This window comes from Arvicanthis niloticus, chromosome 4 (assembly GCF_011762505.2).
Source record: "Arvicanthis niloticus isolate mArvNil1 chromosome 4, mArvNil1.pat.X, whole genome shotgun sequence".
NCBI classification, from domain to species: Eukaryota; Metazoa; Chordata; class Mammalia; order Rodentia; family Muridae; genus Arvicanthis; species Arvicanthis niloticus.
Window position 1 is genome coordinate 16,598,424 of NC_047661.1, and position 25,427 is coordinate 16,623,850.

The following is a 25,427-nucleotide window of genomic DNA, read 5'->3' on the forward strand; positions in this document are numbered from 1 at the left end:
AAACCAAGGTAAATAGCATGCTGAGGAATGACACTGAAGGTTGACTTCTGGTGTCCACACACACTTACATAATGTGTATTCACAATACACACAGAACACACAGAAGCACACAGATGCACAAAGGAGACAATGTTTTCACTCTGGTTAAATATAGACTAATGAGGTTTTTTAGTTTAGTTTTTTTTTTTTTTTTGTAAGTGCATAGTAATGATTCTGCATCCTCTGCTTGAAATCTTGCTACGACCTGCTGTAGCTCCTGTCTCCATTGCACTTCCTCACCCTTAGTGGCTCTCAGTTGGTAGATATTGAGAAGGAGAGCAAGTGGAAATGGAGACCTCAGGCGGCAAGTGAGCAAGATGAGAACAAACTCTTGGGAAACAGCTTCCATGGGACAGCTCCTTTAATTGAGAGAACAAAGTCTATTTGCTTTGGGGAGTGGGTAGGGGTCTCTGGGGAGAGTGTAAATCATTGGCCAGGGCCAGGGTGCTGAGCACACCTACTGTGCATACAGAGGACAGGGAGCACATCCTGCTCACAAAGCTACATGGCCTTCTCCAACAGGCAATGGTCAGGGTGCAGGAAAGCATGGGGTAGGATATGAGAGAGTGACGAGGGGCAGGGGTAGGCTAACACACATGGTGTTTCACATTCTTGCTCCAGGCCTACTTCCAAAGGCTGCAAGCTTCCCCAGCCCACAGCTTGTCAATGCTACAAACTAAAAGCTCCAAACTGATCACCTGAGCCAGTACACTAGCAGAACCCATGCTCTGTGTTTGTGGTTGCTTTTTCTGAGGTCCACACATACCACACAGCTTTACATCCTTTTGGGAATGCCCTTCCCCCACATTGCCTCATCTGAGTTCTCTTGTTTACTATTTCATAAGTGTCTCCTTGTCAGGGTCTGAATGGTACTATGGTCTTATGTCCAATCATGCATCACTGTTTAATTTTCAATTCATTTGTATCAACATTTGTAATCTATATCTGTCTTGAACTAGATCACAACTTCCATAGGGTAGGACTGGCATTTTTTTTTTTTTTTTTCTGGAACACTGTCATCATTTCCGGCAGAGCTCATTGAAAACATTTATATCTCAAAATAATATATATCACAAAATAAGCAAATATTTCTTGTAGAGATAAGAAGTTGAATGGTAAGCAGGAGGCTTCCTACACTCCAGAAAGGAAAGTACATTTGATTTCCATGTTCTCATTGACTGTTCCTAATGAATTTCCTAGGGAAGTTTAGGAAACTCTGGGTAATACTTTGTTAATTATCTTCCTGTCTTCAGCAACTGAGCTCTGCCAAGCCAATGGAGGAAATGTGGCCTCTTCATCGGTTTCCATGAAGAATCTATACACATTTGTCAGTGACATCTTGTGAGCTCTCCACCCAAACTTTCTTATCTCCCTTCCTTTCTTCCTCCTCTGTTGCTGTTTTCATCCCCTTTTACTTTTTTCACATTTCTTACTCTCCTCTTTTTTTCTGTATAAAAGATAAGCTTTCCTCAGGCCCTACTTCCAGACCCACATTCAGGAGCCCAACTGTTTGTTTGTTTGTTTGGTTGGTTGTTTTTTTTGATAAGAAAACAAATTCTTTTCTTGTATCAAGATTCATCCTGCTTATATTACAGCCAGCCAAGTGTCACAGTTACTGTTGTATTGCTGTAAAGAAGAACAAAGCAACTTATAAAAATGACATTTAACTGGGGGTTTCCTTACTGTTTCAGAGGGTGATTTTATTGGCATCATGGTTGGGAGCATTGTGGTAGGCCAGCAAACAAGGTGCCTTAGCAGTAACTGAAAGCATACATTTTATCCTTAAGATGAAGGAAAAGAGAGGACAGTACCAGACCTGGCATGGACTGTTGAAATGTCAAAACCCATTTCCAGTGACATACCTTTTCTAACAAGGCCACACCCCTTAATTCTTCCTAAAGAATCCATCCACTAGGGACCAAGTACTCACATATATGAGCCTATGGAGTTCATTCTCTCTCATACCATACCAAGTGTCTCTTATTTTGTTCTGTTATGCTTGCCCTGGCAAAAGTAACTTTATTCTTGCCCATGTAGACACAGCGTTTGAAGTCTTCATTTCTGTTTGAAACCTTACTCCTCCAAACCTCCAAATTATCAGTGGCTCATCTTATTGACAGGACATTCCTACCTTCTTCACACATCTTCCCATAAACACCTGGAGGGCACTGGCACTGTCTAGTTTGAGGATCACAGATGCCTCCGTTCTGACAATTGCAGTTGCCTGTGAACTCATTTTTGTTAGCATCTGTAAAATAAAGTGTGACTGAATTAGGAAAGATAAATGTGTGACAGAACACCTTGTCCATCACAAAGGAGCCAGAAGGAGAGGTCAGAATAAGAGATGATTTTTCTATTACAAAGGCTACCAAGTAATTCAATTATTAGTACCCTGTAGACCCAAGGAAAACTCTGGCATAGTCCTGGTTTCTATGATTTAATCACCCCTGGGGAAAATCCAGATGATATAGCTGTTGAAAATAATGATGACTCAAAGAAATGCTAACAAGGTTCAAATAGTTATGACCTTACTCCTTAAACTATAATCCACATGGTTTCAACACTATCTCCAGTCATATTTGTTGAATAACTATAAGCATCCTTATTGAGAAAAAAACTGTGGGTTCTACTCTAAAAATAAAGAAAAAATACATGGAAAAACGGCATGTTTTAAAACTAGCAATGAATACAGCTAGAGTGCTTCTGGGAACTTGGAGGCTTGAGTTCTCTTGTGGGCTTTCATGGTATTTTGCATTCTCAGAGTTTGTTGAAATTAAGTAATCGGCAAATTTGTCTATTTGTTGATTCTTTTAGAAGTGCCAAGTTTTTAGAAAAGTACACTGAAGAAGCTGGGACTTTCTTTAACATGATAATTTTAGTAGCTGTTTTAGTTGATATTTTACCATAAGTTTTATTCTCAAGCTGCACCTATTATGTGTCTTGGTTAGGGTTTCCATTGCTGTGAAAAAAACATCCTGACCACAACAACTTTTATAAAGGATAACATTTAAATGGGGTTGGCTTATGGTTTCAGAGGCTTAGTCCATTATCATCATGACAGGAAGTATGGTAGCATGCAGGCAGACATGATGCTGGAGAGGGAGCTGAGAGTTCTACATCTTGATCCACATGTAGGAGAAATGAACTGTGAGCCACTAGGCAGTTTTTGAGAACTCAAAGCCCACCCTTTAATGATACACTTCCTCCAACAAATCTACACCTACTCCAACAAGGCTACACTTCCTAATAGTGCCATTCCCTAAGGACCTATGGGAGCCAATTTTATTCAAACCTCCACATGATATCTCTTGCAGTAGCCTCCTACTATTATATGAAGCTTAGCTTCATATTTATCTTCTGTTTTCCCAATGTCTTTATTTTCTTTCATTTCTTTCTTTCCTTTTTCTCTTCTTTCCTTGTTTTGGTCATCGAGAGAAGGTCTAATGTACTCAATATTAACCTTGAACTCATAATGACTTTAAAATTCTAATCTTCCTTCCTCTATCCCTTAAATGCTGGGATTACAGCTCTACTCTGCTTGTTTGTGTAGTGTTAATATTTGAACTTACAGCCTTGTGAATTCTAAGTAGGCATTCTACCTACCAGGCTTATCCATTGTTTTTCCTCAATTACATGCCCTCGGCTTCTATAGTAAAAGGGGAAAAGGGAGCAAAATAAAAAAAGAGAAAGATATTGGAGAGCGAACAATTATTGAGTCCTATATTGTTAGTTTATGTGCAGTATAACATTTAAAATTTCCAGCATCTATAGAAGGGACAGTTTTTAGAAACAAAGATAAAGAATTCACAGTGGCTTTCAACATTCCTGGGCTATAGTATGTCATCTACATAATGGATCAGTGGGGTTCTCTGCTCCTCCACTCCACCTCCCCAAAGTAGAATATTTCCAAGATATTTTTTTTATCATAATATAAGATAAAGACTTTAGAGGATAAATTGTTAACAGGAACATGTTCTAAAATGAAGCTGGAGGACTTGGAACACATCACTAGCTTTCCTGTTCATCAGCCGTCTGTGCCTTTGGAAGTCATTTCTCTCTTTCCTCTTCATTAGATAATCAAACAGTGTTCAGTGATTTCAACATGGAGTTTCTTCAAAAGAGTTGTAGTGATAAAAAGCCCTAATGTTAAAATTAAACAATGCACTCTGATACCTAAATCATTTCTTTATAATTTGTTGAATTAATTCCTGAGAAGTCTAAGTAGATGTTTTTATAGTTGACCACTGAAGATACTGGCATAATCATGCACTCAGTGGGGAGCCTCACTTTTCCGACTCCTACCCAATCTATTTTTAAATTCTTTGGTTGCATTTAAAAATGACAGTCTTCTTTAAAGTGTGAAGTTTATATGGATTTTAAAGAATATTCCACTTCCTTTTAACTGAAGAATATGGTGAAACCTGTGAGTTTGTTTGGGTTGCTCTGTCTTCATTCTTAGCCTCAGTTTCCTTAAATAGACTTTTCCAGAGAAGCTCTTGAGAGCACTCAGGCCATCTGTCAGGTATTCCAAGTCTGAGGACATGGATGACTTGTCTTTTGACCACCTGGCTCTTTGAAACGGTTTAAGATTTGTATCAGTGATGTTTTTTCGGATGCCTCAGGAGTAGATTGTCTAGTTTTATTTCTCATGCTACCGTGACAAGGACCATGTGGTCAGTCCATATGTATATATCAATAGGCATGTTTGATAAAACATATCTTTATATTCATATGATGTCATTATATACATTTTATACTATGGGATATGTGAACTTACCAGTCAATATAACCGAGGGTCTCCACCAAGTTTTGTCCTCTCCATACTAATGTGGTTGACATTTCAGTAGAGAGTAAATTATAACAAATAAGTAATTGGACCTGACCAATGAGAACACTCTCTGAGAAAGAATATCAACACAATAGAGAGAATGCTGCACATCTTCTAAAAAAAAAAAAAAAATCAATGCTTACAGAGGACTGCAGAATCATGTAAAGCATCACGTGACAGGCAGTAATAGATCTTCAGAGATCCTTGTAATACAGAAGCCATTGAACTAAAAGTACAGAATATGAACTGGCCAGTGGTTTAACTTCTTAGAAATCATCAATTTGGCAAAGACAACAATAAAGTTTTTTTTTTTTTTATGGGAGAAATTTATGAGAACATGATTCTAGAAGGCTCCTCATGACTAAATACATATGTACAGAAAGTAGGCTGCTTAAAAGGTTGAGAGTGGCAGAGAACATAATCACAGTGATTCTTGGGGAACAACTGAAAGACCTGAAGGAGTCATGCTGGCCAATAGATGTCACCATGTCAGCTTGGGTCCTGTGCCTGGGCCATGCAGTAGAACATAACTCTGCACTTTTTTCTTGCACAGAGGGAGCTAAAAGGAAAAATCTGCTCACACCATCTTCCACATAATCATGAAGACACATAATTTTAAGTATAAGAGAAAGTTAAAATGAGAGAAGAAAACTCAATATATTTCATTTTATCATGTGGAAGTTTCAGCTCCTAAAAGCTGTCTTCATTTAAAACACAAATGAAATGATATTTGGATGGTATCATATTTAAATTTTTGATAGCTTCTCTTAAAAGACTTATATAAAAAGATTAAACCATCACCATTGGCTATGTTCATGTAATTTTTTTTTAGAGGGGGAATTGGGGTAAACAACAGAAGCAAGCCCAGTTAAACAATTTTGATTTTTAAAATTTTATGCAAATTCACTGTGCTTTGTAACACAAATGCTTCCTGGTTTTTCCATTGGGAATAGCTGGCTAGGTGCTAGTGATTTATTCAAGTGTAGGTTTTTCATAAGACCGGCCTTATTGGGAGCCTTTATTAATTTCTATGTTTTATGTGTTAGCAGGATTTGGAGCACTGCCTTCCCCTGAGAATATAAAATCTTCTCATGCTGTTATATATTTAATATACAAACACCAGCATTCACCAGCACTCTTTATATACAACAAACATATTATGATCCTCTACTAGATAATTAATCAGTAAATTTTAGGGTGCTTTTGTTGAGGTGAACTCACCCATAGGAGCTTGCTGGTATTCCCCAGTTCTTAGGATACTGCTTTCATTGCATATGAGGCCAGTCCATCCTTCTGAGCAGAAGCACCCACCCTTTCCTTCTTGGCATCTCCCTCCATTCATGCAATCTTCACAGCTCAAGCTGCAGTCCCAGCCAAAGGTGCCATCTAAACAGACTGCCATGAGAAACTAAGTTAGCTGACTCCTGGCAACATGTGTAACCATAAGTAAAACAAAATTCTTAACCCCATATAAAATCAGATCAGGTGTCTTTCCAAAAAATTCCAAAAACGGACATTACCAAAAAAATATCTTTCAACATAGAACAGATTTTATTTAGGTCAGATACTGTATTAGATTATTGTCCCATCCTCAAAGGGCTATAAAAGAACAATAAGTTGGGCCTATGATTGATTCCAGAACAGGGGCAGATAGTCCATGCTTGTTAATGTTTTCCTTTTTAGATAGATGTTTCTATACATAGGGTTTTTATTGAAATGTAACATTCATGTGTAATGATGCACTCATCTCAAATATACCCTTCAGCAGCCCACAAACTCAGATCAAGATATAACATATTACCTGCCCCCTAAAATGTCAAAGCTGTCAGTCTCATAAATAAAAGATTATCATAATTTCTGGCACCATACTTTTTTTTTCTGAATGATTTATAAATAGATTTGTAGAGTGAACACTTTGGTGGTCAGATTTCCTTTGTTGATACATTTGCAGTATTCTTCCACATCCTGTGTGCAAATCTTCTGTGTCTGTATAGTTTCCTACTTCCTACTGAAATGCAGTAAATTCACATCTCCATTCTTTTCTTGATGGAGATCATTCTAACCTGAGTAAGTATAGAGACTTTTTTTACTTAGTTGTTTACACTTGAGCTCATGTTTTGTCACTTTGGTGTGGGAGGGAAGGGTGGATGTGTGGCCTTGCTCCTCTGTGCAGTGCTGATTTTCACCATATTCACAACTGTGCTACTGAGTGCTGTGCCTTGCACCTGTCTTGCTTTCATGAACTGGCAAATGAGTGACAAAAAGGAGAGGATTTCTCTCTTTCCAAACCTGGTCAAATGATTTCACTCTGTGCTTGTGGCACACAACTACATTTATTCTGATTTTAAATAAGCAAAGCAGCAGAGACTTAATAACAAAACATTCAAATGTTTCTTTTTTATGTGGGAACATGTATAAATATTCTGATAAATGAACTATAACACAAATATATTACTGCTAGTTTCTATTTTATTTTTGTATTTATTTATTTGTTTATTTATTTAGGTGCATGTGTATATGTGTGTGCACATGCCATGGTATATGTGATGAAGTCAGGGGGTAGCTACCGGGAACATTATATTTTCTTCCACCATGTGGATTCTAGATTTGAACTCAGGATGTTAGGGTTAGTAGTTGGTTTTTTACTTAATGAACCATCAACACATCCTATTACCCCACACTCCAATTTCTACAAATGTCTCTATTTATGTCTTTATTATATAAAAAATGGAAGCCAAGAGACGACAAATTTGATAGAAAGGTCTGCAAAACTGAAGACTTTGGTCCCATTTTTCCACAAAATCTCCCATTCCAACACTTGATGACATTAATTAATTAGTAATTAAATAATTATATGGTTTGTGTATGCTTGGCCCAGGGTGTAGTGTTATTAGGAGGTGTGGCCTTGTTGGAATAGGTGTGTCAATGTAGGTGTGGAGTTTAAGACCCTCATCCTAGCTGCCTGCAAACCAATCTTATTTTGTCTTCAGAACAAGGTGTAGAACTCTCAGCTCCTATACCATGATGCCTGGTTGCTGCCATACTCCCACTTTGATGATAACAGACTGAACCTCTGAACCTGTGAGCCAGCTCCAATTCAATGTTGTCATCATAAGAGTTGCCTTGGTCATGGTGCTTGCTCACAGCAATAAAAGCAATAAAACCCCAGCTAAGACACTATTATAACAAGCTGGAATTATCTAATGAAAATCTGATGATGAGAGCAATAAATGTATCCTTTACTCACCAACTTTGTGCAAGGCTGTCAGCTCTTGGACCTCTCCTTCTGCTTCTTGGTCAGCATCATCATTTTCTTCTTCATATGAAGCAGTTAGAGAAGTACCATAATAAGGGAATGGCTGAGGTAGACTTTGAACCAGAAGGCCTGGAAACCTCACGATGTCTATTTCCTCTTTTTCCTCCTCTAACTGATCATCATCTAAAGCTAAGGCCAGAAAGAGAGAAAAAAATGACTCTCAGCAGTGTGGATAAAAGAAGGAAAAAGCAACCAAGCATTGACAGTAAGAGTCTGAACTAGACAGCCAAGTAGGGATGACTAATGTACAATGAGCTTTGAGCAGGCTTTTCAAAGGCCCATTGTACCAATAGCCAGATGCTGCCAGCATGGGGTTGAATTGCAGTAGACAGAACACAAAGGAAATAAAATAAGGCTAGAAAGAAGAAAAAGAGGGTAGAGGAAGTCAGGAAGGAGAAAAAGAATGAGACAAAGAGAAAGACAAGAGAAAAGTAATGGAGAGGATTGAGAAAAAGGAGAGAGGGAGTAAAAAAGGATGGGGAAAGGGAAGGAGGGAGGGAGAGAGGGAGAGAAGGAGAGAAGGGGAGAGATGGAATGATAGAGAGGAGAGACAGGGAGAGAGCACTGAAGGAGGGAGGTAGGGAGGGTTGTGAAGGTTTCACTTTAGCATGTTGAATAGCAGCAAGTAGAAGGAAGTTAGGAAGGACCCAGCACAATCCCTTGACTACTGACAGAGACAAATTCTTCCATCATTTCTGATTCTGTATCTTTCTTCACAGGCATAGTCATATGTCCCCATGGAGTTGATGCACAGCTGGCCACAATCCACACTGACATCCAAACACTCATCCACAATGAGGAAGTGTAGAGTTAAATAGCATCTGCTCTTTGTGGTACTATGTGACCTTCATTAACTAGTAGTAGCACTCTGCCACACTAAAAGCAAACAGAGCCCCCGCTTATCTGGTACATCTACCTAGTGACTTTCCTTCCTTCTTTCACAAGTTTGCTGAAGACTGACTATATAAACCAAGGCTTTCTGATACCTTGTTTGCGTAGCTTGGATGAAGAACATAAAACTTAAGTTCGATGGTTCCAAGCTGTGCCTTATTCTGTCCACAACAGTGTACTAACTTCTAGACTCAAGTATGTGACTGAACACTTACTTTTTTTTTTTTTTTTTTTTTTTTAAGTAATTCCATCAAGGGTTTGTGAAGAACTTTTGATATAGAAGAATACTAATTAGTCTGTTCTCATGTATCTGATTTATGACTGAATCCAGACTCAGATAGATTCACTCGGTGTGCTAGAGACACAGAAGGTCCCTGGATGAAGCCATACTTCAGCTTCACTTCAGATGGTGCACACCTTAGCACTGAGGATGTGTGCAAGTGTGTGCACTTGTGCCATGCAATCATATCTTGGCTCACTCTGCTTAGGAACAGATGGTGCATAAAGTGCAGCTTTTGTTGGCTCTGTTAATTGGATGGAAATGGTAAATGGTAATATACTCCACCGTGTTTAGTATATATAGATAGCACACTGTGTTTTTCTTTGATATATACTGAAGGGCTGGCTTGTAGTAGTTAAAAACCTGGCTACCATCACAGTTCAGGATTTGTTGCTTTAAGCAACAAAATCCCACTTTCTCAGTGACATTAATGTCATATATTTGACCTGCTACTGGAGTAGATAGTACTATTATGAACTTTGTACAGGCTTCAAGAAAATGTTTTTAATAATAATAACAATAATAGCAAAAACTTAAAATGAGTTATATATTGAGGTAATTTTTTTTGTTTTTAATCATTTTTAAGTTAGCATACAATGCAGTTGATTTTACAATGGTGTGATTATACACATATACCATTCAAGTTTTGTCTCACTCTTCCCTTCTCCTACTGCCCTATCCTACCCCCTTGTTCCCATTTTTAATACCTTCCTGCTCCAGAGTCTGCCCTTCTGCTTTTATGTCACTTGTGTCCATTCTCTTTAGCCACTCCCATACCCTGTAGCCACTCTCATCACACCTCCTAGTCTTTCCCACTTCCTTGTCATCCTTCCCCCTCGCTGTTTCCTTTCTATCTTCAAGGGACAAGTAGATTTAAATTTTGATAATTCACATGACAAATAAATGTGGTAGCTTTTTTTCTTTGGGATCTGGTTTATTTCACTCAATATAAATGATCTCTAGTTTTATAGGTTTTTCTGAAAATATCCTGATTTCTTTAGAGATAAAATTCTAGTGTGTGTGTGTGTGTGTGTGTGTGTGTGTGTGTATGTGTGTGTGTGTGTACCACATATATTTTATCCATTCTTCCACCTATGGATATCTCGCTGGTTCTGTATCTTGGTTACTGTGATTAGTGGAGCAACAAATATGGGTGTAAAGAATTGTGTGGCTTATTGACCTTCCCCTTCCAATCCATACAGGGTAGTGGGGCTCTGTTACATGCAGAGTTTAGAGACTCTTCCTCCATGACTTCTAGAAGGACTCTGCGACTTTACCTCTCACCAGCATGTATGACGTCCTCTTTCTTTGTCCTCAGTACTATTTTTAATGACAGCCACGTGACTTAGATGAGATGGAAGTTAAAAGTAATTTTAATGTGCATTTCCTTGGTGGCTAAGCACATTAAACACTTTTACAAATATTTAGGCTATTTGTATTTGTTCTTTTGAGAACTATTAAGTTCATTGAGTTATTTACATGGATATGTTGACTTTTCTAAAAATTTTCAGCTATTACATATTGTAGCTATTGATCTACTCTCTGATGTGTGCCGGCACCTGCATTTTTCTGCTCTCTAGACTGTCTTCTCATTTAGTGATTTTTTTTCCTTTTCTGTGAAGAAGCATTTTTAATTCCTTCTAATCTAATTGGTAAATTTTTTGGATGTTCCCTTTGGCCCTGGAGTCAGCTGAAGAAGTTGATTGTTATGGCTCTGCCTTGAAGTGTTTTATCTATAGTTTCTGTTAGCAGTTTCAAGTTTCATGTGTCTCATTAAGGTATGTGGTCAACTTTGTATTGAGTTTTGTACAGGGAGAGAAAGAGATGAATTTATTTTCTTTTTGCAACAGATGAATACATGAGTTGCACAACATTTTTTTTGAAGACTACCCCTGCCATAATTTCAGTGCTGACTGGTACAGACAACTCTATCCTAGGAGCTCAGTTGCCAACATGTCCAACAGGAATAATGAGCCCGAAGTCCAGTGAGAGACACTGTCTCACAAATATTTTGGAAAAACACTTGAGAAAGACACTGATATTAACCTCTGGCTTCCACATGTACTTAACTGGCTGAACTCCCCTTTCTCTCTCTCTACATCACTCAGTCTATAGACTCCAGTTATTTATATAGTTTCTGGAGGATTATACTTTTAATTAGGAAAAGAAAAGTATTAATAAGTTCTCTGAGAGGAGTAGATGAGCAAAAGATAGCTAGGAAAGAACCCATCAAGTTCAATATAGTAACCAGAAAACCACTGATGTTAATAGAAGAAAGAAAAAAGAACAGAAAACAATCCAACTAGCAATAAAAAACAAACATAAAACAATAAACTGGTAGCGTCTCTTATAATAAACTTGAATGTAAATGACAAACTAAAAAAGAGTTGTAGAATGGTTGACCCTATTAAGTGTCATCTTTCTATTTTTTTCTAAGAGCTATACATGTTGTATATATGATTGAAACATCAGGGGACGTTCCTTATTAAGCAGAAAGGTAAACAGCTCAAAAAGATTAAGTATCTAAAACTGACCAGATTTGTTAAGGGGGCCCTCCCTGCCAGAGTAAGCAATAAAAATGAAAAGCCCCCTTCTGTAGAGTAAAGTTGAGCCTTCTGTAGAGTAAAGTTGAGAAGACTCTGAACTGAGACCAACTGTCCAGGAGCAGAAACCAACACAGCTGCTTAGAAGAGGTTTAAACAAGAGTTGCTTGGAAAGGGCACTCTTCAACTTGTTGAGCTGCCTGCAGGACATAAAGTATTTTCCAAGATTCTCAGCTTTTATCAGCTGTCATCTATATTGGGGTATGCTTTGGTAATGCAGCTGTCTTTGAGTTATTTGTACTACTGTAAATAACCTCTCACCCATACTCCTGGATGTAAAAGCATGGTCCACCTATGGTGAACTCTACTGGTATCCATATTTCAGACTTTCATGGGATCCCTAGCTAACATAAGTAGACATATGTGTAGTGTCTCCCCAGAAAAAGTTCTGTCATGCAACAACATATTATTGACATAGACATTCATAGGTTAAGAGTCTAGTGATAGAATTCAATTCAAGAAAAGCCAAAACCAAGTTAGTAAAGTGACTCTGAGAGCTGATAACATAGGCTTCCAATTAGTGTTAGACCAAATAGATAAAGAAGGCCAGGTATTAATAAAATGAATGATTCCTCAAGAAAAATGTAACAATTATAAATAAATATACGCCAAGCACTGTAGCTTTTATTGTCATAAAACAAAATCTAATGGGAATTTTAAAATGACATAAGTCCTGATGCAGTGATGCTGGTTAATTTTAGTATTCTAACCCTATGTTTAGAGAGGTTATCCAAATTAAAGTTGAAGAAACTTCAGAGTTAAACTATAACATGGACCAAATAGACTTAACAGATATCTATAGGATATTCTATTCAGAAGATACAGAATAAACATTCTGAGTAGCCCAAAGAACTTCTTCAAAATAGACCACATTCTATACCACAAAGTAATTCTTAACAAACACAAAATAACCAAAATAATTCATCATCACTTATCATTTCACAGTTGAGTAGAACTAGAAATCAATAACAAGAGAAACATCTGTAGATAACACACAGATATTTGAGGGACTGAACAGTGTACTCTGGTGTGACTTTTAGAGGGAAACCACAGGATGATGTAATAAATTACAGGAACTATTAGACTCTCTGTCTCTCTGTCTGTCTCTCTGTATCTGTCTTTGTGTATCTGTTGTGTATGTGTGTGTGTTTCTGTGTATGTGTCAGTATATGTGTGTCTGTGTTTGTGTGTGCTCATGTGCTTAAAGGCTGAGAGTCAACATCAGTGTCTTTCTTGGTCACTTGCCACTTGCTGCCTTATTGTTTGAGACAAGGAATTTTATCTAACCTCTTCAGTCAAGCTGGCCGAGTTTGTGACCAAATCTCAAAGATAAGTAGGTGCTGAGATACCATAAACTAGTTATACTCACTATATTAAGATTCCCCTTTATTGAGAAAAATATAAGCTAATCAAGAAAGAACCTAGAAGTGCACAAATTTTAACAATATAGAAATTTGTGAGATGACACATCTAAAGGTGGCCTTGGCTTTGTTAATATGTGAGAAATTCTGCTGTAGGTTATCACTCATGTGACAAGAGAAGTCGCTTATTAAAAGCTCTTAAAAATGGCTTTCAGAAACTAACTTTGTAATTGTGGTGCAGCATACTAGAAATGACTCATTAGCAGTGTGTTGCCCTCTTCCTCATCTCTTCTCTGCATACACTGTGAAAAGCATTGTGGACCAAAGAATATCATCTTAATCATAGCTGCCTTTAGTAGAGTGGTAATCTAGATTAAATCATGCTAGCACTGTAATTTTATTATAAATTCTACTTAATTTACTTCCTAATTCTATTGCTGTCTTCATTTCAGTGATGAAGATCTCGGGTTCTCCAAAGTTAGAGCCACCGAGGTCCACATGCCATCACAGAGTGAAAACACAGAAATTTATACTTCTTCAGCATGAAAACACCATTTCCAAGCTCCCACCCACAGACTGTACATCACATCAGTTGTTCCAGGAGATCTCAGGAATTTACCATCACATCCACAACCATCTGAACTGATCTGAAAGCCTTCCCCACAGCTGCACTCATAGCCTCCTAAGTAGTTGATGCAGAGCTGGGCACAGCAGGCTTCTCCGTTCTCGCATTCATCAAAGTCTGAAGGGCAGAGGACATTTGTGTTACTGCAGGAAAACAGAATTCAACAAAACTGCCAAAGCTTGGAGAAGCCTCAAATGAAAACCATTTGATTAACTATTTCCCACTACTCTGGTCACATAGTACAAATACTGAAGAAATGATCACACAAAATAATGATACCTACTCTGTGTTCACGTTTGTTGCAAACTCTTTGCATGTCTGTTATTTATTTTAAAGAAAAGTAAATAGTCTCCAAAATGCATTCATAAGCATAGGAAAAGAGAGATTTCTGCTATTTTTTTTTTCCAGTTTGAAAAGCAATCTGACTGAATAAACAGAACCTGAAGAACAAAATGAGAGGATTGAGAAAGAAAAGCCAAAAAATTCTATTCAGTAATGTTTCACAGCAGCAGAGAGAGGATAGCCTCAGACTCCATAATGGGCTTCTTCAGGATCTAAGATCAAAGAGTATTCCCAAGTGAATATCCCCCTCACACTCAATTAGGGGGAGAGCGGGAACTGTATGCCTGCGACAAGGAAAGAGGCACACTTACTTCACATAGTGTGTATTAAACTCTGGAGTATTCTAGAGTTTTTTTTCTTAAACCTGGCAATGAGCTTTATGGGGTTTTGTTACAGCTGTGAAATCATTCCCACAAATGTCCCGTCAGATGAGCAGTTGTCTATAAAGCACTATCATTCCAGAGTTCTACAGTCAGGAATGGTCATTCTTAAGATATAGCTAGCTGGCCTATAGAAAATCAAAAGGCCCCAATGGCTGTGGAGCCTAAACCATTCACCCAAACAGCAATATACTCGGCCTAAGTTTTGAAGGGTCATTCTAAGTGAAATAGTGAAAGAGTTGCAATAGACACTGTTTTCCTCTGCTCTGGGCAGCAGGGGATTTCATGGTGAAGGTCTTGGCTTTCTGCCCCAGCTCAATTCAAGCCCCTGTGTGTTGAGCTGTTAGGCTGGGTGGCTGTCACTGCTGAGCTTACAAAATCCTATCGCTCCAGGACTACACAGGTACAAAGAGGTCAATGTCTCAATTAACCTTGGAAGAGTCAGTAGACTCAAGGAAATGAAGACAAGAGACTGGAAGGAAAGGAAATGCAGTCAGTCAGTCAAGGCGAGGGGTCAGCAGAAACTATCTAAATGAAGGTCATCTGGGCACAATGCTTTCTTTCTCTTGCAAAAATGTCCCAAGGAGCCCTGCTCAGAAAATGACAAATATTAGTTTTTGTCATATTAAGCCTTTCTCTGGCCTTTAGATTAAACAAGGTGAACACAGAAGATAAAAAACAAAAAATGAGCTAGTTTTATTTCATGTAAGATATTAGTTTCCATGATTTTTAAAAATTTTAAATACTTTAAATTCTTTTTTGAGTTAAAAATACTACTTCTTACCAACATACATACATATAGGTCTCAACTATCAAAGGATACAAGTTCCTCCCATAATCTGAAAATATGTCCATGGTTCTGATTACTATTGTTTTGGTATACTTTAAATCATTTGCCATTTCCATTCCTCTGGGAAGATTACTTAGCTTTCTCCTGAACACTGACTTTTATTCAAAAGCTCAGCACAAACTTACCACTTCTACAGTACAAATCTTGTGGATGTGGGTATGGTATACATGCATGCCATGTTGGGTGTGGGTATACATGCATGGCATATGTGGATATGAGTGTTCATGCATGCTATATGTGGTCATTGGTATACATATGTGTTATGTGTATGTATGGTTTACATGCATGTCATGTGTGGGTATGTTTTAAATGCATGTCATGTGTGGGTATGGTTTACATGCATGCCATGTGTGGATATGGGTGTACATGCATGCCATGTGTGGATATGAGAGTACATATATGTTATGTGTGTGGGGAGTGCACATGCAAGTCATGGGGGTGCAAGTTCATGTCATGGGGGAGAATGCACATGTATTATGACTCTCAATGCTCCCTCACTTTGTTTTATAAAAGGGTCTTTTATTTACTTTTATTTATTGACCAGCAAGCCAGAAATATTTTCTTCTCTCTACTTCTGAGTTCTGGGATTACAAGCCCAGCTTTTTACGTGTGTTCTTGGGATCAGAATTCAGGATTTCACACTTACAGAGCAAGGAATTTACTGCCTACATCTTCACCTCAAGTCTTTTCTGAAAACACTGTCAGTTCAACCTTTATACCACCTGATTTCTAAATGTCTTTATTTCTTTTCATATCCTCAATGAAGTTGCTGCTTGTCTGGTTCCTCTTGTGATCATACTTTAGGGCTTTTTGCAACTGCATAGAATGTCACATAGCAGCAGTGATGAAATGAACCACTCACCAGGAAAATCTAGCCCTAGTCAAGACTAGAAGACTCACAGTACTGAGGTGAACACTTCTTATCCACTCAGCTCTGAAAAGCATCAGGCTATAAAACCCCATCCTCTGTACACAGTCACTGAAGAAAACTCCTAAACTAAGACATACTCCCTAGAAACTAGCCATGCATTTAATTTGGAATTCCTCAATGAGGTCAGACAACTACTTTCTATTATGACTGTCCCTCCAAGGCCACTGTTTACAGCTCTCAAAGTTGCAGGATGATGCTACTGCAGTTGAGCACGGTTAACCACTGTTGCTAACACACTGGATTGTCTTTGTCTTTTGTACATTTTCATCTTTAAAAAGTATCTTATATTAACATATTAACAACAAGAAGAGTTACCTTCTCATGGTCTAAGTGGGTGATTGCCTTTGCCCTACTGATTATCTGGTCTTCAGAAATAAGCATTTTTGTTGTTAAAATGAAAATGAAACAAAATGAACCATAAGCAGTGTAACATTGCTTTGCTGACTGCAAAAATCTCATAAATATGCAGTTTTCTGCATTCTGACCCTGGCAGATGCTATACTTTTTTCTAGCTGTAAATAAGAAAAGTTTCCAGAATTGTACTTTTCAAAGACTAAAGATCTATATCTATATCTATATCTATATCTATGTCTATATCATCTATACAGAGAGAGAGAGAGAGAGAGAGAGAGAGAGAGAGAGAGAGAGAGAGCAAGAGCCATGTAACCATGTAGTAGTTCCTCATGACTTTAATCCCAGTACCTGTGAGTTAGAGAAAGATATCTGGGTTCAATGCCAGCCTGATCTATATAGAGAGTTCCAGGACAGCCAGGGCTACACAGAGAAACTCTGTCCCCCCACTATCCCCGCAAAAGCCAACCAAACAACTAATTGAATGAATGAATGAATACATTAATAAATAAATAAATAAATAAATAAATAAATAAATAAATAAATGCTTTCAGTTTTCTCTATTCAGTACTCATATGAAAAACAAAATGAGAAGGCAAAAAGGAAGGAAAAAAGGAAGGAAGGGAGTAAGGAAAAAGAAAGTGAGGAAGAGAGGAAAACAAATTTGTTTCATAAATTTAAGTATTAATAAGACAGAAAATACGGTGTATTTAACATTGAAAGAGACCCAAGGAAAGCAATTGGTTCTGATATGTTGGACCGCATAGACTCATAGCAGTATAGAAGGCATTATTGGATCAAGAAACACATACAATGATATTGTTTAGGTTTAACATTTTTTGTGAGAGCAGAATACTATACCTTCCATGTGATTCACTCTTTTATAATGCTGAAGCACAAAACAAAATAATGGAACCTGGTGATTAAGTCCCCTCTCTTAGTGCTTGAAACTGTCTCCCATCATGTTGGATGGTGTACAGTGAAAAGGGAGTTCTTTCGAATTCATATTATTACTTTAGAGAGAGGAAGCCCATGGCATCACTAAATAAAATCAGTAAATACAGTATTTCTGCTCCAAGATGAAGAGGCATCACTATTTAAGAGAGTGTTTCAGAGGCAGAGCACGGCAGTACTCCTCCCTCACTGCTTAGCAGAGAAACACTAGAAGATCTCTATGAAGCATGTTTTAATGAGGGAAGGACAAATTGGGTCTGTGCTTCTCATTGTTGCAAATAACATACATGATAGCTATTATGATGGCTACGTGGTTAAGAACATGTAGAACCAAGTCATGGTAGTACCAAGTTCTCTTCATGGTACCTGTATCACACAGCTTACAATCACCAGAAACTCTAGTTCTAGGGGAATCTAACTCTCTTTTTGGGACTTAGTGGACACCTGCACTCACATGGACACATGCCCATGCATAAACACAGAAATACACATAATTAAACAAAAAAGCATGACTTTGACCTGGAATGTCCAAAGTGAATATCTTTTATCCCTTTCTTGTAGTAAAAGTTACCACTTCTCAACTGAGTATGTATCCAAATCATTACCAAACTGAAAAACAATGGACATGATTTTATTTCTGCTTGAGGTAGGAAGACATGAAATCCACAATTGTGCCTAGTGTTGGGATACAAATTTAATAGTTTAGATAGATCTTAGAATGCTTTTTCTGAAATGAGATGATGATTTTTATTTACATAAAGTTAATAGTCCCACATAGCTCATTAAAAGTGTTTTAATTTCCTTAATTTCAAGGTAAATATCCAAGTATTTGTTTGCTTTCCTCTGTATCAGTAGTCAGAGTCCCAGTAAAAGCACCTCTCAGTCTGAGGGGCGTGGCTCATGATGTAGCAATGTGTTCTAGCATGGAAATATTAAATGAGTCCAGAGAAACTTTGCATGAAGATGGCGCTGGGCAAACATTACCTATGCATGTTTTCCCATCTGTATCGAGCTGATGTCCATCGTTACAGGAACAATGGGCTCCACCAATTGCAGGCTCGCAGTGATGAGAACAACCGCCATTGTTCTCCTCACAGATATTGACAATTTCTAATTCAATTCCTTTCCAAAACAAGCAAAAGAGGGTTATTAACACAACAAAAGGGAAATGGAATCTATGTGAACCACGGACATGCTTTCTCTTTTGAGAGGGTGACACACAGAGAAATACACTGACACTTTGCACACATAAAAGTAAAATTCTGAGGCGTAACAAATCATGAGTATTATATATGCCTATACTCTATTTAATTACTGAGTGATAAGAAGTAATGAAAAGGAAGGCAATAAGAACCCAATCAGTTGCTACTAAATACTTTAAAAAGTCACTTCCTTTAATGAATAAAAAGTGTGTGTGTATGTGTGTGTGTGTGTGTGCATGTGTGTCAAACTGATGAGTGTTCTTTTCAGTGCCTGTGGGTTCATAAAAATACTGTTAAGAATTACTTGAGGTTAAAGACATTAAGCCTATGTACTTGCTGTAATGTGAGTCATATCATGTTAGAGTGATAACCAGCTTTGATGCATATAAAATTCACTTATCATATGAGTATACTATTATTTTAAGAAACATGTCATCATTCCTGGTATATGCTCGTAATTTGAAGACATTGGTGAGTATCACGTTCAGCATATGAATATCAAATGGCCTGAGCACTTAGATGTTGTAACCTGGTTTTTGGAATGAAGATACAAGAAGTAATCGAATACTTGACTCTGTTTGAGGAATGGAATTTCAGTGCACTGCCTCTTTGTGTAGGCACTTTGATCTCCTTATACATACATTGGCTTGTTTCCTTATGATCTTAATGCCTGAATCCAGGAGAAGAAGAAGAAGAAGAAGAAGAAGAAGAAGAAGAAGAAGAAGAAGAAGAAGAAGAAGAAGAAGAAGAAGAAGAAGAAGAGGAGGAGGAGGAGGAGGAGGAGGAGGAGGAGGAGGAGGAGGAGGAGGAGGAGGAGGAGGAGGAGGAGGAGGAGGAGGAGGAGGAGGAAGGAGACAAATGTACCTAGGATTGAGGCATCCCTTATGAGTATGTTTCATCATTGCTTCTGCATGACAAATCTAGTCTCCAATCCTGTGCTCCATCAACACAGCCTCTTGTTACAGCATATAGCAGCCTGTAGGCAGGCCCTCAATGACCACTGCAGGTCCCTGTCACTGCTGACCCCACTGTGCCTTCTTCATTTGACCATAGCAGCTTACATCAAATATTCAAAAACACATTCACATAGATTGGTGAAATACAGAATGTTTATACAGATCAATTTATTGTTAAAAGAAGGGACTTCTCTAGATTGAAGACTGAGAAAACTATAACAATAAAGGACTGGAGAGTGGAATGCTCCTTAAGCATATGCCCATACAGAGACCATGACACAGAGCTGAGCACGTTTCCTGTTTGCCGCTTCTGCTGTGTACAAAGGTATTTAAACCAGGGTTGCTATCTTCTGATCCATCAGGACAATCCCTAAACTGATTGACAGTACATAGAACATTGTCAATGCCAAAAACCAGGTCTCCCTGGTTATATTCTACCCACTCAGATTGATTGCATTTAGGTGAGGTTCAAACAAACACTTAAATTTTCTCTCTGAATGCTAAAAATATGTAGATATATAAATATACCTTGGGTATGAGAGATATTTCCCAACATCAAATTTATTTGTGTTTGATATCTTCATTAGGCAGCCTGAAAGTAATATTACCACTGTGTTTAAACTACACATTCATACTTTTTATTACAATCTACCTTGCAAGAACAAGTGTGGTATCATCTCCTCTGGTAATATGTCAGTGTTTCAACTATATTAGAGTTTGGAGCATTTCAGGGTTTAGATGTTTCAATTACTAAAAAGAAGCTGCATCAAAGCTGAGGAGCAAGACCATGGAGATTTCTTTGATGACTTTTATTTTTACCTCTTCCGTATGAACTCATGATCATCTTTCCAGGGACCCCAACGGTTGTCTCTAGCCTCCTTGGGCACTGAGTACACACATGGTGCACATAAAAGTATTCAGAAAAACATTCATACAATAAGTAAACACATCTGAGAAAGGTAAACAAACTGGTGGCTCTACATGGGCAAAGCTCGAGTTCATTCTGGCAACAGGTGTCAGAGACAAGAAGAAACTGGCCTCCTTAGTCAAGACTGTGAGATCCAACTCAGCACTGCCTTATGATCCTCGTTTTCTTCTGTGCCAGCAGCTTTACATGTACCCATAACTGCCTGTCTCCCATGGGCATAAGGAGTCCTAGAGAAGACGGTTTTTAGGTTATTGTAAACTATAAGAAATTCTCTAATACTTGTCAATATTTAAGGGAAAACACAGGGAACAGTCTATCTGAAAATCACTGTGTACACTCTGGCCATTCTTGCTAGGTACATAAGGTGCTGCAGGAATATAGCTGTGTCTGTTTTCTGGTAGTTGTTTAAGTCATACATACTTGATAATATACTAATCTCATTAAAACACATAGGATTAAATGGATCTAAGCTCTGTGTAGTGGTGCACAGTTAAAATAGCATCACTTGGAGAGCAGAACCAAGAAGACTGTCTATGAAGTCCAGTCTACCCTGGACTACATAGCAAAGTTGAGGCTAGCCAAGTCTATGATTTCTTCAAAAAAAAAAAAACCCAGACAATCAAAAATAAATAAATATATAATTCCAACCTTGGATTTACAACTGGATACTAAAAATAAGCTGACATTTTAAGTTCTTGATCTGGATGATTAACAAAGGGCTACTTTCCTACTATACAAAAATTACTCAGGGGCCATGGATACGGCTCAGTGGTAAAGGAGCTTCAGCCAAGCCTGACAACCTGAGTCAATGACCGGGACACACATGTCAGAAGAAAAAAAACAGACTCCTGAAAGTTGTACTCTGATCTTCACCACACACATTTTGTGGCTGGTGTGCACACACACACACACACACACACACACACACAGAGAGAGAGAGAGAGAGAGAGAGAGAGAGAGAGAGAGCAAGCGAGAGAGAGAGAGAAAGAAAGGGAGAGAGTGAGAAAGAGAGAGAGAGAGAAAGGGTGAGAGTGAGAAAGAGAGAGAGAGAGAGAGAGAGAGAGAGAGAGAGAGAGAGAGAGAGAGAGAGAGGAATGAAGCACACATGCCATGTACCCCCACACACATAAAAGAAAATTTTAAATTATACTTAAACAGAATCAATCTGTTTTTCCCATAGGTGACAAATATGTCATTCGCTTCATAGATACAAAACATAAAACATATGTATCTAATAACATAATGTTAAGCTGAGAATTTATATGATGAAAATCTCAACTAATTATGAAATGTGTGGACTTTTCCAAATTCGAATCACAAGACAGTGAGTATGAATTCACAGCATGCTGTGAGGGCTGAATGGTTGTATTATACAATATTTCAAGATTTCCTCAAAAGAAATTAAATAACCATAAAGCCTTTTCTAGGACAAAGGTGAAACACTTGCTTTACAATACTCTCATTACACACAGGTGCTACATTCACAGTTAAATATCATCACAGTCTTAAAAGATTTTCTCTGCCTATGGGTTTAGAGAAACCTCAGAACACAAATTTTCACATAAAGGTTTGTATGTCAGTAGTAAATACTGAGGTCTGGGGATGACTGTAGAGAGAATGTAGTTAAATATTCCCATCAAGAAAGTAAATGTAAAACAGCACTTCCACCTAATACTTCCCACTCTAGGGCAAATTGCTTTCCTGAGTAAATTCCAAAGAAAGCCTCTAACTCATAAACCACTATTAATAACAATCCCTTCTTTCATGGTAGTGGAGAATGTGCTAGTCAGATGGTAAAATTCATTTGCAGATTTTCAAATATGCTCATCCCCTAAAACTCTGGCTATATTTTAAAACCAAATATTAATAAGAAAAATTCCATCCATATTTTTCTCTTACCAACAGGAGAGTCTGGCAGGGATTCAAATAGACCCAACTCCAGAAGTCCTTTCTTATCTTAATTACTAGTCAGTCTCCATCCCATTTTCTTTACTTTGTTCTTTACAGGGCAAACACTGTGGTGTAGAAACTGCACTATACACACAATGGGAATGCATACACGAACTTCAAAGATACACTAGCAAATCAAGAAACAAAATTTTACAAAAAGAAGGTGAATTTTCTGACTTTTAATGGTGTGTCTTCATGAAGAAGTCCAAGAAGAATGTGAGTGTGCTCATTTGTCTATTATTCTACCTGTGTTTTTTGTTTAACAACAATAAAAATACATACAGTATGCAGAAACATCAGGCAAGGGCAGAGGGCTTGCTTATGCAGAGATGGAAGGCCACTTGAGTCCCAGCACTAAGACCCAGTGGATTTTACTATCAGGGTTTTGGCTTTGGTAGGTATGAAAGAGTGCAAAGAGCTTCTTTGAGACAGGAGCTCCACCCCAATTGTAGTTGCTGTCAATCATGGAAGTAGGCTCACTGAGAACACAGTGAAGGGATGTCCTTAGAAGTAGAGAACACAAATTAGCTATTGAGAACAAGCAGAAATAAAGGGGAGAAATTACACCGATGTGAGTGTACAGAAGAAACTGCATTTTGGAACAATGAAAGCAATTGTCTTAGTTTGATTTCTATTGCTGTGATAAACAACCTGGGAAAGAGCAGGGAGAACCTGGAGGCAGGAACTGAAGCTGAAGTCGTAGAATACAGCTCACTGACTCCATGGCTTGCTAAACCTGCTTGCAAACTCCATGGATCGGCCCTTCCACATCGGTCATAATCAAGAAATGGCCTACAGCCATGCCTGTAGGCTAATCTGATAAAGTCACTTTTTTCAATTGAAGTTTCCCATCCTCAGATACCCTGGCTTGTGTCAGGTTGACCAATATTATCCAACACAGTAATGAAGGGCTGAAAGTCACCAAAAGCCTGATAAAACTGAAGAGGTTTTAATTTTATCTGGAAACATGGAAGGACAGAGATGAAGAAGTCCATGGAGATGAGGACCAGTTAACATGTGCTAATGAGAAGATACAATGTGAAAGAGAGAAATTATTTTAGCAATTTTTTTTTTTTTTTTTTTTTTTGCTATGGACATTCTAGTGAGCTCACTGGCTAGTAATTTTAAGATAGGAAATATTCTTACTGATAATTTAGAAGACAGTAGTGATGATGGTTTGAATGAGAAGAAGATTATTATGAGAATCAATCTCTTAATTGCTGTCTGTTAAGAGATAGCAAACCCAAACACAGTAAAAGAAATGCCTTTGGCAGCAATAAGACCAACTCCTTTGTACTCATAAGGGTTGACATTTTCCCTTTTAATTCTATTGTATATTTGGGGACTCTTGTACCCTGCATGGTACTTTGCATCTAGTTTTTGATGCTATAAAAATAGATAAAAGCAAAAGTAGGAAGAATGGATGAGTAGGTTTGTAAGAGAGTTAAACATGCTGATATTTGGAAGACTGTGAAGGTAGAAACTGGGGGGACAGACAGTTCTGAGCTTCGGAGAGTGTGCTTACATGGAATGGGATTGACTAGGAAGCATTTCCAATAGCAGCTACAGTTGACAACTCTGTAGCCTAGCGTTCAAAATACATCTCTACCTATGGGCACATTAAACCATGTAACTGAGCTGAGATTGGGAATATGGTACCTCCAGGGACACTGTTAATAAATGCTTCACAAGGAAGCTATAGGGATACCTTTAATGATGAGCATGTGAAATAGCAGGAACCATTTGAAGAGGTGTGACGAATGCCACGGACAAAAGAAGCCACTACTGAAGACACACATTGGAGCATCCCATGTGTGTGGCATGCAATCGCAGACTGCAGCTATTCTTTCCTTTCTTGTTTTCTTTACCCATGCTGGTTACTCTTTGAGCATTACAGTGGAATCTCTAGTGTTTAGCAGGGGTGGTACAAGAAGATAGGACCTCACAAAGCATCTGAGCCATGAATCCAAGAGTTTGAAAGCAGAATCTCCATCCCCATCATCCTTCTGTCCCACCAGGAAACATGCTTAGGAACTTCTGCTTAGCCAAGAGTTTTCAGCCTCATTCATTCAATTATTGCTCTTGCTTTATTCTTGTAAGGCATCACCGACTCCCAAGACTGCTGTGGTTGCTACTTACTGTAACAATGTTTGCCATCAGCTCCTAGCTCAAAGCCAGGGTGGCAGGTACACGTGAAGGACCCCTTTGAGTTTATACAGCGATGAGCACAGGGTGTGAGTTCTTCAGCACACTCATTTATATCTGCAGGGAGAGACACACAGTAACTGGCTTAGCAACTCCAATTCTGTTTGTAAACTATAAAACTGACTAGACTGCTACACTGCACAGCCTCTAATTTTCAACATAGCACTAAATACCCCAGACTCCATATACTCAGTGAGGCAGGGTTATTTGTGAGTAAGCCAGCTGTATGACTATGGATCTTGTGTTGGCCAGATGCTCATTGGTAGTACTTCATATCTATTTGAACCAACTGTTATTAATTGAACAAACAATTGATTGCAACTACAAATATAGTTCTAATCTATTCCTCAACAGGACAAATAGAAGCAATTGTAGTTTGATGCTGTGAATATGTCATGTTCTATAACAGATATCCCAACTCCGTGATATTTTTGT

At 38.1% G+C, this 25,427-nt stretch overlaps 1 protein-coding gene across 1 annotated transcript in view; it reads right to left on the minus strand.

Moving 5' to 3' along the window:
- Positions 1 to 25,427, minus strand: part of LOC117707158 (EGF-like and EMI domain-containing protein 1) — a 530,582-nt gene that overhangs the window by 6,119 nt on the left and 499,036 nt on the right. Inside the window, exons 8-13 of the mRNA XM_076932235.1 lie at positions 24,927 to 25,049; positions 18,736 to 18,873; positions 13,938 to 14,060; positions 8,115 to 8,312; positions 6,089 to 6,262; positions 2,171 to 2,287 (exon numbers count right to left, since the gene is read on the minus strand). Of these exons, the coding sequence (XP_076788350.1) occupies positions 2,171 to 2,287; positions 6,089 to 6,262; positions 8,115 to 8,312; positions 13,938 to 14,060; positions 18,736 to 18,873; positions 24,927 to 25,049 (873 nt within the window). The remainder of the gene's footprint in view (positions 1 to 2,170; positions 2,288 to 6,088; positions 6,263 to 8,114; positions 8,313 to 13,937; positions 14,061 to 18,735; positions 18,874 to 24,926; positions 25,050 to 25,427) is intronic.